Source organism: Periplaneta americana, chromosome 10 (genome assembly GCF_040183065.1).
Source record: "Periplaneta americana isolate PAMFEO1 chromosome 10, P.americana_PAMFEO1_priV1, whole genome shotgun sequence".
Taxonomy (NCBI): domain Eukaryota; kingdom Metazoa; phylum Arthropoda; class Insecta; order Blattodea; family Blattidae; genus Periplaneta; species Periplaneta americana.
The window spans coordinates 175,652,742-175,669,923 of record NC_091126.1 but is presented as its reverse complement, the minus strand read 5'-3'; the positions used below and the strand labels follow the sequence as shown (position 1 = coordinate 175,669,923).

The window sequence follows — 17,182 nt, the reverse complement described above, 5'->3', positions numbered from 1 at the left end:
TGTATGCTGCATAATCATTCTAGATTGTGTGCAATGAAATTACATATGCCTATACATAAATGCAGCATTCCTAGTACAGTACAGATGACTATTTTTTTCTAGAAAATGAATTAATTTTTTTATTATTCTAGCCGATATAACTTCACTGCATAGATAACCCTAGTTGTATTTTTTTTCTGAATGTCACATGCATTTTTCCTTGTAAGAATGGCTGAACTGTTGAAATGGTTATAAAATAACGTAACAATGAAATGTAAGCAAAAATAAGTACAGTAGTAGCCTGATATAGAGAGGGATGAAATACTGCAGATTCTGATACAACGCAATGAAGAATATGTCCTTCGCAAGAACAACACTATTATTAACTTATTAGTAAAATTCTTAATTGTAGGGATTCAATACATAATTTCCATAGAACAAATCTGTACTCTACAGTTTATCACTAACCCTATCTCAAGTCGAGAGGGAGTTCCATGCCATTTCTAACTTGCTTTTCTGTAATTTCGCGTTGCCCAATGTTTTCATTCAGAATAGTTTTGTGAAGTGCCGGGAATTCCTACCGGTTAAAAACCTGCCAAATACAAAACAGTTAAACTTGTAGCAGCCAATTTTGGCAATTTTCTCAGGAAACTCCTCTCACATAGATCTCTATTTTGAGACTCGCATACCGTAGAAGAGGGTAAAGTCGATCAAAATTTTGCAATTTTTTAATGATATTAAGGTTACACAATGGAGCGAAGTTCCTCAGAAAATAGCTTTTTGTCGTCATATCCTTCACTTATGAAGGCACGTTACAAGAATTGAATTACAATCTATAAAAAACTGTTTTTTTATTTGATTTGTGATCGAAGTTACCTGCTTAAATAGGGTAAAGTCGATCACCATTTAATTTTTAAATTAAGATCGATTTTAAAATATTGCGGAGTAAAGTCGATCACTGTTTGTTTTTAAAAAACAAATTAAGTGTATACATAAGTAGCTTAATATCAAAGACGGACATCTGTCGTCTCCACAGTTTTGATCTAGAGGCAATTTTTTAATTCACAGTGTTCTTTGTAATATTTAACACAATTTATTTTATAAATATAGTGTTAGAGTTTGCATATGGTTTCACTATAACTGGAAATAGCATGAAAATTTGTATAAAAAAACCATAGCTATCTAAATTTCGATTAAGGTCAGATGTCCGTCTTTGATATTAAGCTACTCATATATTTTATTTCTTATAAGGGGTGTAAAAACAATAATAATCTTCAATATGTGCCTATAGCATTATATAGTGTATCTTTTGTTACTGTGATCATACTATTCGATACAATTAGGCCTATAGGTCTCCACTGTACAATCGTGACTATGATTGCCAACTTATAGAACATAAAAACACATTTTAATACTTCGCATACCAGCAAACAAAGATTTAAGAATTCAAAATTTACATTGAAATACCACCCTTCAATTATAATCTAAAATGCAATTCAATATTGCTTAGGTTTATATCAGATGTTATTTGAAATCTTCCCCTCCTATGCCACTTTAGAAACTACGTTCTTCCCATAGTCAAGTATAGAGGGGTTCCTTTGGCAGTGCTTCTCTTACGCAAGAAATTCACCATAATTTCGTCTTCCTCTTTCCCCACTATCCCATCAATATAAGCTATACTATGACACTTTTCTGTTTATAAGTGTTAGTTGGATGTATTTCGGTGAACAATTTATTCTTCCTGCTGGTCCTATCTGTTTCGAGTAGGTCGATGGCATGATCGACTTAACCCTACAAAGGTACAAGTTTTCTTAAAATAACAAGTTCAATACTAACATTTACGAATTGCAAAACTATTATTTCAGGATACAATCTCAAGGAAAAGTACTTGCATATACTTCCTGTCTCCTTTCACTACTGAATATAATTTAGAGTTTGTAAGACTTTGTTTTCATTTAAGAGTTTCACAATTTTTTTAACAATTTTCACTTCAACGGTAATTACACAGTGTTCCCATTGTTGGCATGCGCAGGATTTTTGTTGTCCCTCTCGCTTACATTTGCAATGTCAGGCAATGAAGTCGGCATAATAAAATTTTAACAAGTAACTGAGAAAATATATAATTTTCAATAAAAATCCCAAATGATTGATTTTACACCCACTGATTGACTTTACCCACTTTTACGGTATCTGATAACTAGCAATCCTATATTCACAGTAATATTGAGTCTTGAGTTTAGTGATGTCCCAGAAAAAAAAAAAAAAAGCTTATTCAATGAACCACAAACTCAAAATAATAATTTATTGTTTAAAGAACAGAGTGTCAAAGACAAGTTTATCAAGTAGGGACTGCATCCCAGAAGGAAAAATTAGAGGGTAGACAAAAGAAGAACTTAAACTTGAAGGTTTTGTCGCTCTTCACGTCACCACTTGATATGCCATGGTCAAGCTATAGCATGGAGGTGAAGCATGTCTTCCAGCAGCCATGTTATATCGGGCTTCTACTGTGTTAGCTGTAATCTATAACTTCTCCCATAACCCACAGATCCTGGAAAATCTTTGTGCATAGTCATTGTTTCATTGGTCCAGTCTCCCATTTGTTAATCTTTTATGCCAGTTATGTCAGACTGATGTGTTATGCTGAGGAACTTCATAGGATAGACAACTACCTACCAAGATACTTTCATGGGCGTTATCATAGGCAAAGAATCAAAGTCATCCGAATTATAGATGTGAATGAATGAAAGGGGAACTGGCAACGTATATCTTCAGAGACATCAGGTAACTGTGACCTCAAATGTCAGTAGCAATGATACAAATACACACAGATTGTGTTGTCATATAAATAAAGGGTGGAAGGTGTTCAGTGACAGTCCTTCTGATGACGAATCCTGAGCGTATAATAAATGGGAAACTCCTCTACTATTTTCTTCCTTTGCATTTAGATTTCCCAGAAACAATTATTTTACTTCGGAATATGTATGATAAGACTTTCTTGTGTTAAATTTTAACGTCCTTGTTAACATGTTTCGACCTATTTTGGGTCATCTTCGAAACTGGTCGTTGTTGGTCTTGGCACCTCTTGTTTCCTGTGAGGGTGCGTTCGTAGTGTAGAGTCAAAGAGTGTATGTGTTTTGAAATTGAGTTGTGTGTTGAGAATATCGTTGGGGTGTGTTTTTGTGTGTCTGTATATTTCATATTGTTCTAGTGTGTTGAGTTTCTGGCTTTTTGGTTGGATGTGCAGTATTTCCATGTCTGTGTTGATGTCTCTGTAGGTGTGGTTGGCATTTGTGATGTGTTCTGCATATGTGGAGGTGTTTTGTAGTTTTGTTATGGCTGTGATGTGTTCTTTGTAATGTGTTTGAAATGATCTGCCTGCCTGTCCTATGTAGAAGTTGTTGCAGGTGTTACATTTGAGTTTGTATACGTCTGTGTGGTTGTATTTGTTTGTGTTGTTTGTGTGTTGAGATGTTTTTGTGGAGTGTTATTTGTTCTGTATGCGATGTTGTAATTTAAAATCTTGAATGAGGTTGTAATTTTATGTGTGTTTTTGTTTTCTTATGTTAGTGTGATGTATTTTTTGTGTTCTTGTGTTTGTGTTGTATTCTTCTGTTTTTTGTGGTTTTGTTTTGTCTTACGTATTATGTTGTCTATTATGTTGGGGTTGTATCCGTTTTCTTGTGCTATGTGTTTGATTGTGTTTAGTTCTTCGTTGTAATCCTGTTGGTTCATTGGTATGTTGAGTAGTCTGTGTACCATTGTTCGGAATACAGCTTGTTTGTGTTGTGTGTTCTCAACACACAACTCAATTTCAAAACACACACACACTCTTTGACTCTACACTAAGAACACACCCTCACAGGAAACAAGAGGCGCCAAGACCAACAACAACCAGTTCTGAAGATGACCCAAAATAGGTCGAAACATGTTAACAAGGTACTTTAAAATTTAACACAAGAAAGTTTTATCATACATATTCCGAAGTGATACAGTGTTAAAAGTTGTGTAATCAAGATGTGTAATTATTTTACATTATGTACTTTGATTTCATTCTCTTTAAAACATATTTAGGAATAGGGATTTTATAAATGTTTTTACATAAAGGTTCTTGGTTCCAACAAATAATTTTGCATAAAGTTTCTGTCACATTTACGGCTTAAGGATATTTAATACTTTAATTATTTATTAATAAATCACTTTCAGTAATGGATATTTCCCAGATGTGTGCTTCAACCTGAAGCTTGACTACTATAGGACATGAAGGTGGTCACCTCGTGAAAAATATCTAATGTTGACATTGACTACATTACCGCCCTCAATTCTGCACTGAAGTAGTTTTACCACGCATGGGAAAAGCCATTCTTTTTACTGAGATTAAATAAAAAAAAAGGCCTAATGAAAAATGGCAAAGGAAAAAGGAAAATTCTGTACTTAAGGATTTGCTCTGTGAAGTTACTGTCATTGAACACCTTGTTCATATCATTTTTTGAGTAGGCTCAGACAGTATGTTTGATGGGATTTTCATTAGATGAGAAAAACTCTAAAAGACGAAGTGTTCGAATCAAAACTGATAAAAGTGTTGATCCCTTACATATTTAGCACTGTAGTTGACATCACTACGCTTTATTAAAGCATATCCTCTTGTTTGTGCAATAGGTAACAAGGGCACTGAATAATTCCAATGACCACGTACTGGCACTGGCGTCCAACTTCAGTTTCTTGGCAGATTCTCATCTTGTGTGCATTCAATCCAATCGAGATGAGAGCTATCACACGCAAGCCATCAATATTCACAATAAGCCTCGCAAAGGTGAGAGGACAAAGGAGAGACTTGAATTGAGGTTTGTGGAATTTTATTCTTGTATAACATTATGTGAACACATTCGTTATTCTGTTCAGTGACTGGAGCGAGTTTCGTGGTCTTCAATGGGGCTTTGAAGGCTTCGTCCAACTTAACAGCAAAGTCCAGTATAGTGGAGGATGGCCTAATGGTCCAGATTACCTCAGACACGATGCAGGTATATTACAGTGAAATGTAGTCTTCGATAAATTTGAATACATGAGAAAATACAGGGAGTGGATCATTTTGTGTCTTACTATGTCCAGTTTCAGCTTCAAATGAAAGGTTTTAAATTATCAATTCTGTTACTTCTTTTTTATTTTATTATTCAAATGTAGTTTATTGAATTTTTAAGAATTTTTAAACATTTTGTAAATATATTGTAAGTTAATATTTCTGTTTTGAAACTAAATGGAAAGCCTGAATATTATACATTCACGGCAGTGTGGTCAAATGTGGTGTGAAAGTGCAGTAGAACCTGTTTTTAAGGAATCTCTAAGGGATTACTATTTTTTTTCCTTAAAAAGGACTTTACGTAAAATGGGAAGGAAAGGCTGAAGTAATGGCAGTAGAACCTCTGTTTAACGTTTTTCTGGGGATGCGGAATAATTAACCTTAAATCGGAGTTGACGCTAAATAGGGGTTTGCTAATTTTGTTTAAAAATGTTTGAGTACTTTGCAGAAATGCAATTTATATGAAAAAAAACTACAATAAATAAATTATGGCCAATACTTTACAAAAAAATGAAAAACAAGAGAAAACTGAGTGTCAATCAAGTCATCTTCTCGTCATCTCGGATATCTATGCATTTGGATATTTTTTTCCATTTTGCGAATTAAATTAACTTTTCCGCGAGAGAAAGCATTTTTCTTTTGATGGCCATTGTTTTCTAGTGATATGTACTGTAACAGTGAAAAATTCCATCTCTCACTGTAGTAGCGTTGACACCACACACCTCAGCAAACAACACAAAGACAAGAAGCGACTCTAAGGCCCATAACACACTTGCAGAATTTTCGCCAGCGAGAAATGTGTTGCGAGAAAATTAAAAAAATTGATAACATGGATTCAAATGGACATCCACACACTGGAAGAGATTCTCGCTCAAGGCAAAAACCTCGCGCGAGTTTCTCGCTGGAATTGGTAGCTCAGCGAATTTTCTTGACACATTTATCAAAGATGTTTGACATTTATACTCTTTATGACGATTGAATGTAGAAAAAGATATCACAGGTGGCGATGAATTGTATTGTTTTTATTTGAAAATGAGGAAAGATGGCTGATAATTGCAGTCAGAAACTTATCGAACTTGTACGATGTCACCCGTAGGCCTATTTATATGATACACGGGATGAAAATTATAAAAACACGAAACTTAATGAAGAAATCTGGAGACAAATATCAGATTATCTGAAAATAAATAGGGCTATATTTTATTTTTAGGAGATTTAATAGTATTGATTAAACATTTGAAATAATGTATCTATATGTCTTAACAGTTTATGTAATTTTAATCAGAATATAGCAAAGAATTCTCTATCATATCATGAATGGCAAAAAAAACTGTGGTCCATTGAACCTGAAATAACGCCTAAACATATCATCATTCAAATCAAATCGAAACCAGTGTCCAAAACTTTGTGATTTTCAGATATTTGTGGCTTTAATTTTAGGTCTACTTCTTCTTTTCATGAACAAAATATGTTCATGTAACTCCATTTCCTCATCATCTGAATACTTAGATTCAACAAAGCGTTCGTATGTAATTTTTAAAGTACGACAATATAAATAAATACATAACCTATAATATTTCCCCCAACGAGTGATTACTATAATCAGAAAAATGCGTTCTGCATGAAGGCAGTGCATAGATGATCATAGCGAGGTGTGATCTGTGATAGCGAGAACTCGCCAAGTGTGTGGAGGAAGGCTCTTCGCCTCTTTCTCGCAACATATTTCTCGCTAGCGAAAACTCTTCAAGTGTGTTACGGGCCTAATGGATGTGCGCTGCTACATTCATCATTAAATGTGACTGGTTCTTGCAAAGGGCGGGAATTAGCAGAGAAATAGGAACACAGCTTCATGTAGATGTAGGGAGGGACGGGGAATCATGTGGCAGTGAGGCAGCAGCATTGCCAAGTCATTGATTCTTCAAACAATTTGTATTTTATGAGTTGAATCGAAATGCATTTAGTTTTGCATTATTTGTTATAATATTTTCTAACTTTTTAAATGGTGAGGTACGAATGTTTTTCCATTTGGTTGAACCCAAACCACACTGAAACTCGGCATTGAAAATTTCTTCTTTCGTTTTCATTATTCCCCATAACGAAGTAGTTGACAAACCATGTGTTTTGCCATATGTGATAGTGTTGTTTGAGGATTAGCCTCGACATCCCTTATTGTTTTCATTTTATATCCGATCATTAATTTCTTTTGCTTAATCACCATTATAACAATGCATAAACAGCATAAATTAACAAAAAATCTTAGAAATAGGATCCACACCTCACGAAATATAGAAATGCAATAGAAAGTGGATGTGGTAGGCATAGAAAGCATCATGGAAATGAGCATCTGTTGACAGCAGGCAGCGAAGTTCGAGATGACGCCGAGATATAGTAGGCTCTGAGGATGGAGTGAAGAAGCACATGCTTACACAATTAACACGAGTAAGATCGCCATTTAATCAACCATTTTCTTATTTTCTCATAAGTGACAGTGGAGTAGAAACGTTATTTTGTAAGGTAGAGTCCTTTACATTTAAGCAACTAATTTCAAAAGATGTTTGACTTCATAATATGTGAAGGTTTTGTCTTCAGATAATTACCTTTACCGGTAATATGACTGAATTAGGTAATTGCAAAGTAGCTGCAAAATAGGGTGCAGATTTTAAATTTGAACTTCCATTTGAGTATATGGGAGTTCCTACCAAAGACTGTGAGTGAGTGTTTTTGCAGCTTTGTGCCATTTCTCTGGGATATGAGTCAGTCATTTTGAAGGATTGTGACAATTGTTAGGTTGTCTGCAATGATATATTGTGCAGGCATTGCGGGGAGCACTGCGCAACATGCAGGACTTCTGCATTGGCTGTGGCCCAGCTGGCGCCAGTCAGCCCGATGAACTCGTCAACATGAAGTGGGTCCAGGATGACAGGAATTTCAATGTCGGGTAAGACTCAGTACACACAGCTGTGTATAAGAAAATTAATAATATGGTTATGTCTTAATTTGATTAAGTAACTTTATCTGTGTATAAATTAATTGAAGAGTTTGCGGGAAAAACGATGAATGTCACAGTTTTCTTAAGGTTGATGTCATTATCTAATGCAATGGATTACTGCGAAATTTAATGTTGTTCTTATGAAAAATGGTAAAAAGGAGAATTATCACCACGAATACAGTAATCCTTTCCTTTATTTTCTATAGAAACAGCACTACATTTTGCAGTTATAATCTCAATTAGATCATTATGTAATCATTAATAGAAATGTGACATTCATCGTTTTTCCCGCAAGCTCTTCAATTGTATTATATTTGTATGTATAGAGTTTCGTTTTCACAAATTGTTTTAGTTGATTAAGGTACAAAATTATGTAAATTCTTAACTAAATATTATATATTTATGATATTTCATTGTAGCTGCGATCTTATTTAAGTTTATAGTTTATTTCTCTATTCATTTTGTAAATAATAATAACTTTGGGACTGTGACCCAACACAAGGAGTGCTGATTCAATCCTCACATTTATTAAAATTATTATATCCACCGGTTTATTTCTTATGTTATTATTTTTATTTTCGTTTGTATTTTATCTCGTCTTGTATTTATTTGTAATTTATTTTATTTTATGCTCGACCATGCTGAAATGTAGTAATTATACACCTGGTAGCAGCCCTTTAATGGACCTCATTAAAGTACACCTATTCATTAAAGTTCAGGTGTTCCACCAATGAGAAAACACCATTGTAGCAATATGTAAGCACAAGTATCGATTATTCTCGGATATGCGATTGAAAGACAACTAGCGAAACGTTACGGAGGCTGGAAATCCAATACTGTCGCAGAGGGTTATGTTCTGTTACTATTCATTCAAATAAATTCAATTTGTCATCTCGTTTTTCAATGTCTAAATCAATTTCAAGTTTATATCAAGATTAATCTTTATTTTACTCTCTAGATTATATCAAGGTCAAGGACATTTGTGTCTCGGAAAAAATCAATACTTTCGCGTCTGCGCACATCTCACAATTTACGAGATATTGCACAAGGTCAGTTCTGCTCCCCAGTCAGATAAGAATAACATGAATACTTATGAATAATTTCAAGTTAGAAATATGGTCGAGCATAAAAAGTCATATGAAACTTACCTATAATGGTAATTAAGACACTCGTATGAAAATTATGAAACTCGCTTGCGCTCGTTTCATAAACATACTCGCGTCTTAATTACTACCATTATAGGCTCGTTGCATAATGTACTATTATCTGTATATGAACCTTTGTTTTGTGTTTTAAACAAGTGACAATGACAAGGTTCTAAATTGTACAGATATCAGCAAAATAGATTTCGCTGTAAAGAAGGCTATAGGAAGGAAAACAGAATATATACCATAATAAAGAAGAACAGAATAAGAGTCACCATTTCAATAAGAAAAATGAAGTCATTGATAAATATGCTGACAAGACTAAACACATTCCACGAAGAACTGCAATAGCATTTTTCAGTTAGAAACAGGCCACGACTGCTTAGATGAATACCTTCAGACAATGGGAAAAGTCTCAGGAATATGGTGCTCCTTGTGCAACACATGTTCACTGCAGACGACTAGACCCAGGGGAAAAGAACCGAAGGGAAGCACGAGGACTGATGGTGTGAAACCAAGCTCCAGCAATTTGAAAACAGCAACACAAATGATGATAATAGATAACACTGAAGAATAATCTATATCTCAATAGAAATTTGTTTCCAGATATGGGCTATTCCATCTCAAATCGACCGAAATATAGAGAAAATTGACCTTGCAATTTTTAAATACAATGAAACTTTTTCTGTCCGTAGACAACTATGATACAATGCTTTGTGCAAAGTTTGAGGCATCAGAACTTCATAGTGTTTAAATTTAAAATATTTTAATTTATCGTATTTTCATAAAATTAGCAAATTTAAACTGTTGTGGCTCCGAAACTCTTTCACCCAATGATCAAAATCATGGTTTATTTTGATGCTGAAAAGTTAAAGTTTATATTGACATGTAAACAATTTTTCTTACTTTTTATGGAAATGGAGAAATTTAGATTTTTCTTAATTAAGACACCTTTGCCCACGAAAAAATATTTTTAAAATATATGGTTAGATTCCGCATTGAAAGTACAAATAAACACACTTTTTTACTGGTGCAACGTTAATAAGAAAGTATTTAAAAATCAAATAAAGATAATAAATAGTACGCGCGTGAGCTAACCAGCTGACTGTGAGGCCGAAGCTAGCCCAGGCAAGCAAGGCCAGGAGACATAAACACGTGATGTTTCGTCTAGTAGTGCATGGCTGGGCTAGCTTTATCACAGGTTTTCATAAACACAGGAGTAAAATGACGCCCAGCGCTCGCTTATCTTCATCTCTCGGCCAGTGCGTGCGGTACTGAGCCGTTCAAGTCCAGGCGTGTGAATATAATTTATTTAATACCCCCGAAACTTATTGCAGTGACACTAAGAAAACAATGCCGAATCCCTCTTAATAATTCAAGGTTTTTTCTCAATATTTTTTTACATTTTTAGAAATGGGCAAAAAGCCTAAAAGTAGGTAAAATCATATTATCTGTCTCTTTGTATACAATAAAAATAAGGATTACTTCTTATCATAACCTACCAAATGTCAGCTTCAAAAATGAGCTCTCGTTCAATGTTCTGCAGTAAATGGTTCCAGAGTTCTGAGCGCTGAAAGAGGCTTGTTTGTCTAAAATACGCTAAATTTGTCGCTCAACAATACGAAAACCGTTTGACTTTCGATAGTATATATTTGCAAATGCACTCTCCTCAGCACCTTGTATAAATAGGGAAAAAATTAGAGTATAAAAAAAATGCAACGTTTTTTACTGATCGATTTCATATGGAATAGCCCTTATATGTTTTGGGAACTTACTTTCTTGTTTTTGCCAGTACTATCTGCTCTGAAAAAAATATATAACAGCCAATTTTATTTAATTCCAGTGTGAAGAGCAGCATTGATGGTCGAGCACTGGATGGAGTTCCTTCCATCAGAGTGCATAATGGTACAGATTACATGGGCTCCTGCAGATTCATCCGTTGGACAGAAGTGTTTATACTGCAAGTATGTATATCAAGTATTTGCTCAGTGTAACAAAACCAAAATTCTCTGAATATTACGAATTTTGTGCTAGATAATATATGCCTTATTTGTTTTAGTTCAGCTAGTTGTTAGTATTGTGTACTGATATTTAATATTTTGTCATGGACTGGAGTGCTGCAGTACCATCATTATATGCTCTGTAAAATATACAGAGGAGGAGTGATCAGGAACTAATCCTGTGAAAGAGTTATGATGATTTCCACCTGACACCAGAACTATAACTAGGAATCTGACTTCCAGACAATAGAAGTTTGGTGAAGGGAAACTGCATATCAAAATACAGGGTGATTCATACGGCGTTACTGCCACTTACAGAGCTTATTTATGAAGCTATTCTGAGCAAAAACTGTCATAAACATGGGTACTGTCCTCAATATTTTCAGAGTTACACTAATTTGAAGTTAAAAAAAATACCATTTTCTTTATTTTAAATGGTAAAAGAATGTTACAAATAGAGAATGAATTATTCAGAAGTATACTTTCTTTAATTGGCTAGTATTCTGAAGCTAAAAATGTATTGTTCATTCCTAAGTTTCTTCGTACAATTTTTTTTTTTTTTTCAATTTTTTACTAAAAATTACATTATTCTTACCCACTTATCACAACAGTTGTTACAGATCACACGAATTCTAGCAACTTTATTCTTTACAGCTCAATTTTACATCCTAATGTACAATCTTAAAGAGTTTGCAAGAATGGATTATTTGTAACAATTTGTTGTTTTGATTAATGCGTAAGAAAAATGTAATTTTGTAGTTAAAGTTTGAAAAAAATTCTGTACAAAGCAACTATGGAATTAACAACACATTTTTAGTTTCAGAATACTAGCCAGTTAAATTATGTCTGAATAGTTCATTCTCTAATTGTAATATTCTTTTGCTCTTAAAACTGAAGAAAAAAGGTATTTTCTTAACAATTACAAATTAGTGTAACTCTGAAAATATTGAGAATAGGTCCCATGTTTGTGTGACATATTTTGTCCAAAATGTCTTTGGAAATATGCTCCGTAGGTGGCAGTAACTTCTCGTAAATCACCCTTAATAAACAGACTATTAAATGTTGCAAGGTGACGTTAATTTCAAATAATAATAAAAGGGAACACACTTTTTCCTTCCATTACATATAGGACATTTTATGGCATCCAATTTGGTTAGTTTATGGGTATTTATACAATCATGTCAACAGTTGTGCAGCATTTTGTAACTTTTTACTGTTCCCATTATATGCAGAACATGTCAAGATGTCAAAAAATGTATAACTAATATGCATAGGTAAATTAAATTAATTAACAATTACAGTAATTATCTACTGCTGTGTTAATTTGTCATAATAATTTCTTTAATTTTAAATTTCACTGCACTTATATTTGTGACTGAGTTGCCTGTCCTGCCTGAAAATTGGAATGAGTAAAAATAAAATTCAAAAGCTGCACCAAAACTACCTTTCCACAGTTTATAATCTGACAAATTTTTTGGCACTTATTTATTTTCTTTTTTTTTTTATTTCCCAGACATGTGCTCTTACATGAACTGAATTTTTGTTGTTCTTGCAGTCAGATGAAGGCTCGGGAAGGAATGGAGATCCTCTTGACATCAGTCGTCTCTCTGAGTCACTCGCAAGAGCCACTTGCTTGGCGCTGATTAAATTATTGGATCTCTTGGCTCAGGCTGGGCTTACCAAGATTGCTGTACGTGCCACAGTGCACCCAGAAAATGTGAGTACTGTGTAATTGAAGACTGGACATAAAAGGGTTGTCAGTGCCAATATCTTTGAAAATTAGTAGTTTTTGCAAGAAAAGAGTCCATATGCATGTCTCAGTAAACTGAGAAAAATTATAAGTGCCATTGTAATTTTATTTAGAGCGTAACTTCTCCCACAGATGTGTAATATGTATGATTTTACATTACAAGTTGCACAAGGAAGCTCTGTTTTCTACAGTTTGTCGCTTTGCCACTTATAGCCTTTTTATGTCGTCTTGAAGGCATGTAGCCGAGGAAGAAAAGGAAATGTTTCAACATCAGAAGTTCAGCAAGACAGTTGTACTTGGTACACAAGATAAGCTTTATCAGCACAAGAATCATACAGGGTGATTCAGACCACCCGTAACAGTAATTTATTTCGGAAACTAATGCATTAAAATTTTTGAGAAAAAAATATTTATCACTAAACCACATGTGAACTTTCACTTGAGCTTAATTTCATCAATCAGCTCTAACAGGAAATAGGGTCAGTGGCGTATCACTTTAAAATTTCAAGTGGGAGTATGGGTCAAATAGGGTAGCATTTGATAGAGCTCTTCAAAACAAACAACTTTCATAGGAAACGTTTTTACCAATTCCTACTCTTTCAATGATAAAACGTACAAAAAGATAATGCCATCAATATTGAGAAATGTTAAAAGACGAAAATGTAAACAAGACAGTTAATGTTAACATTTTACTGAAAGACTGGACAATGCCATTAATTTTTATAAATGTTCAAACTGTCTGCCGTTCTGAGCAGCACACACCCGTACTCTTCTTCTAACACTGTCAGTGACCCGTAACACTTTGGCGTGGTCAAGTGACTGGCAGGTCTCCCGGATTCACTGTTTTATGTTATCTCTTATTGTGGGACAGTGAAAGTCGTTTGTTTTGAAGAGCTCTTATCAAATGGTACCTTATTTGACCCGGACTCCCATTTGAAATTTTAAAGTGATACGCCACTGACCCTACTTCCTGTTCGAGATGATTAATGAAATCAAGCTCAAGTGAAAGTTCACATGTGGTTTAGTTATAAATATTTTTGTCTAGAAAATTTTAATGCACTAGATTCCGAAGTAAATGACTTACATGTGGTCCGAATCACCTATTGCCTTTTCGTACATTTTCTCATTGAAAGAACAGGAATTAATAAAAACGTTTCCTATGAAAGTTGTTTGTTTTGAAGAGCTCTATCAAATGGTACCCTATTTGACCTATACTCCCATTTGAAATTTTAAAGTGATACGCCACTGACACTACTTCCTGTTAGAGCTGATTGATGAAATTAAGCTCAAGTGAAAGTTCACATGTGGTTTAGTAGTAAATATTTTTTTCTCGAAAATTTTAATGCATTAGTTTCCGAAATAAATGACTGTTACGGGTAGTCTGAATCACCCTGTATGTAGAACTTTTATTGATGACTGTCATACGTCTTAGTCATATGTAGTAATGATGTTTATTAGTATGGAACAGATAGTGAGAGATCATTCATCAGTACATATTTCAAATGGTGATGTTATGGCTGTGTTTGAATGCAGGTTGGCTACGAAGCTGGCAGCAAAGGAGAGAAGCTGCCTCCCATCTACATGGATAGCCTGGACAATGAATTAGTGCCTGTACTTCACAAAGCAGCGTCCATGTCACAGGATAGCTCGGCAGCTGTCTTGGAGCTGATATTCCATGTGATGCTGCAGTGACCACGGTAACTGCCAGAGCTTCCTTTATTGTGAATAAATGTGCAGTATATAGAAAATACCAAAATATTTTTGCAGCTTTGTGTATCATATTGTACATTATGTTGATAAAGAAATTGACGGAATATGGGTTACGGTAAAAATTTCTGTATGAGAGGACATTCGATTGCCATGTGTAAGGAGACAAATATATAAGATGCTGAATATGAAATTATGTTAAAACTGTGGTCTGTGAGGGAGCCCACAGAGGGTCATGGTCTTAACACTGCTTCGGAGTTATTAGATCCAAATTCCTCATTCTTTCTTCCATCGCCCTTTCTGCATTCCTTCCATTCTTGCAATATGCTGACCATATGAACATATAACAAATGATTCTGCCATCCCCCCACTCTTCCTCCGCAATCCCTCCCTGTCATGCCCCCTCCAGCCTGTCTGCCTCTTTGTCTGTCTGTTTCTGTGTACAGTCCCAGAGTGTGATTGGTGGTAAGATTTTAGTACTTTGTACTTTTCTGGTAATTTATGGCAAAAACATCAATTTCATAGTTTCAGAATTTTTACATATCTAATAATATCAAAATGAACAGCTGTCTCTTTTTTTTTCCTCCTCTCCAGTTAAATAAATTTGAGTAGCATGTATATGAAATAGTGCAATGTAAAATGTACAATAACTGTTGATGATTTGGTGTAAGAAGTTGTTGAAGTACGAAGTTTTACGAAGACTAAGAATAATAGGTGCAAATATTTTTGGGTTGATGCAGGTAAACTGAAATTATTATGATTTCGTTTAAATGAGCAGTGTTACATTGATTAATGTAATGAGTGTTTGTCTGGAAACAGGTTTCACCTAGTGTGATGCCATTCGAAAAGTGACATGGCAAGTAAGAGCTGGCTTATCAACAGTGAGGGAAGTGGAAAAATTAACAGAGGTGGTATGCTATCTCAAGATTTTTCCCTTGGCATACCTCGATTTAAAAGAGGCATATCCCCTCCCTTACAACATACACATACATGATGTATACAACAAATTGTTTATGCAGTCAGTAACGCGAATCTTTGAAGCTTACGCAACACGTTAAATTTCTTAGTAAAATAATTTCAAGTTACTTCAGTTATTTACTAGATTATTTTGAAATGTCCATTGACACTTATCATTTAAATAATGTTAAGATTCGAAGTGCCTTACTTAATGTAATGTATAAACAAATTTTAACGGATGACATTTTTTCATTGTTGGTATGTCATTTTTCACTAACGGTATGTTTTCTGGCCATAGAAGCCAATGGTGGTATTCCATACCGGTGCATACCGTCTCACTTCCCTCACTGCTTATCATTGATTCAGTGCATCAGCTTTTAGCAATAAAAATCCCTCGATTTATGCACAGAAACAAGCCAGATTTATGCAGGATTTAAAAGAAAACTTGAATAACAAAACATTCCCTGCCCTTTTCATTCACTTTAAAGAAGCATTTGACTATATTTTACATAAAAAATTACTCCATAAAATGAGAACATATGGCATAACAGGACATATGCTAAGGTGGTTCCAGAATTTCTGGAATCAAAGATGGCTCGCAGTTAGATACAGAACAGCATTATCAAAATACATTCAAATAAGAGTTAAGACTCCCACAAGGTCCTGTAATATGTTCCACTCTGTTCAGTAACCACATCAATGATCTAGCAATGTTAATATATGATAGTGAGATATGGACTCTAAAAACATCTGATAAATGAAGAATTAGAGCGGTTGAAATAAAATTCATGAGAAAAACAGCACAGTATATTTTGTTAGATCACAAGAATAATGAAGAAATTTTAAATGAACTAAAAGTTACATCAATGCTGGATAAAATGCAAAAGTAACTGGTTTGAACATCCAATGGATGCCACCAGATGATAATTTTGTATGATTTCTTCATAATATATGAAGATTCGCTTTTCTAATGTCTACTGAATTGCCACAAACTAAACTGAAGTGCACTGAATGAAGTCAATTGTATATTAATGTTCTAACATTGACATCCCTAGTCGACCTGGTTGGCGAGTTGGTATGGCGCTGGCCTCCTATGCCCAAGGTTGCGGGTTCGATCCTGGGCCAGGTCGATGGCATTTAAGTGTGCTTAAATGCAAAAGGCTCATGTCAATAGATTTACTGGCATGTAAAAGAACCCCTGCGGGGGCAAAATTCTGGCACATCCGGCAACGCTGATATAACCTGTGCAGTTGCGAGCGTCGTTAAATAAAACATAACATTTTTTTTGACATCCCTTCAGCCTTTATTATCTGTCCATACTATGGAACACAAAATCTTCCCACACTCAATCCACACTGTTTTGTCAGCAGTTGCATTTGATCTATTCAATGGCATTTATCTGAAAGAAACGAAAGAAACCTGTTTCCTGGTTAACATTCTGTTTATACATACTCATGAAATTAGAAATCTATACCATAAAAAGTCATCTTTCATGGCTAAGAAGCGATTTTGGAGTCACTTCTCCATCTACTGTATATGGCACAGTGTATCGTGGAATGGAGAACAGTAATGGCATTCCGA

General features: G+C 34.6%; 1 protein-coding gene across 4 annotated transcripts in view; it reads left to right on the top strand.

Moving 5' to 3' along the window:
• The window catches only part of Sara (Smad anchor for receptor activation), a 55,140-nt gene extending 39,587 nt beyond the window's left edge, over positions 1–15,553 (top strand). For 3 of the 4 annotated variants that reach the window (XM_069838444.1, XM_069838445.1, XM_069838443.1), the window contains exons 15-20: positions 4,636–4,789; positions 4,879–4,997; positions 7,867–7,991; positions 11,031–11,151; positions 12,743–12,904; positions 14,471–15,553. In XM_069838444.1, the coding sequence (XP_069694545.1) occupies positions 4,636–4,789; positions 4,879–4,997; positions 7,867–7,991; positions 11,031–11,151; positions 12,743–12,904; positions 14,471–14,629 (840 nt within the window). In that variant the 3' untranslated portion in view covers positions 14,630–15,553. The remainder of the gene's footprint in view (positions 1–4,635; positions 4,790–4,878; positions 4,998–7,866; positions 7,992–11,030; positions 11,152–12,742; positions 12,905–14,470) is intronic. The other variant, XM_069838446.1, reaches the window with a different exon arrangement.
• Positions 15,554–17,182: the final 1,629 nt, after the last annotated feature.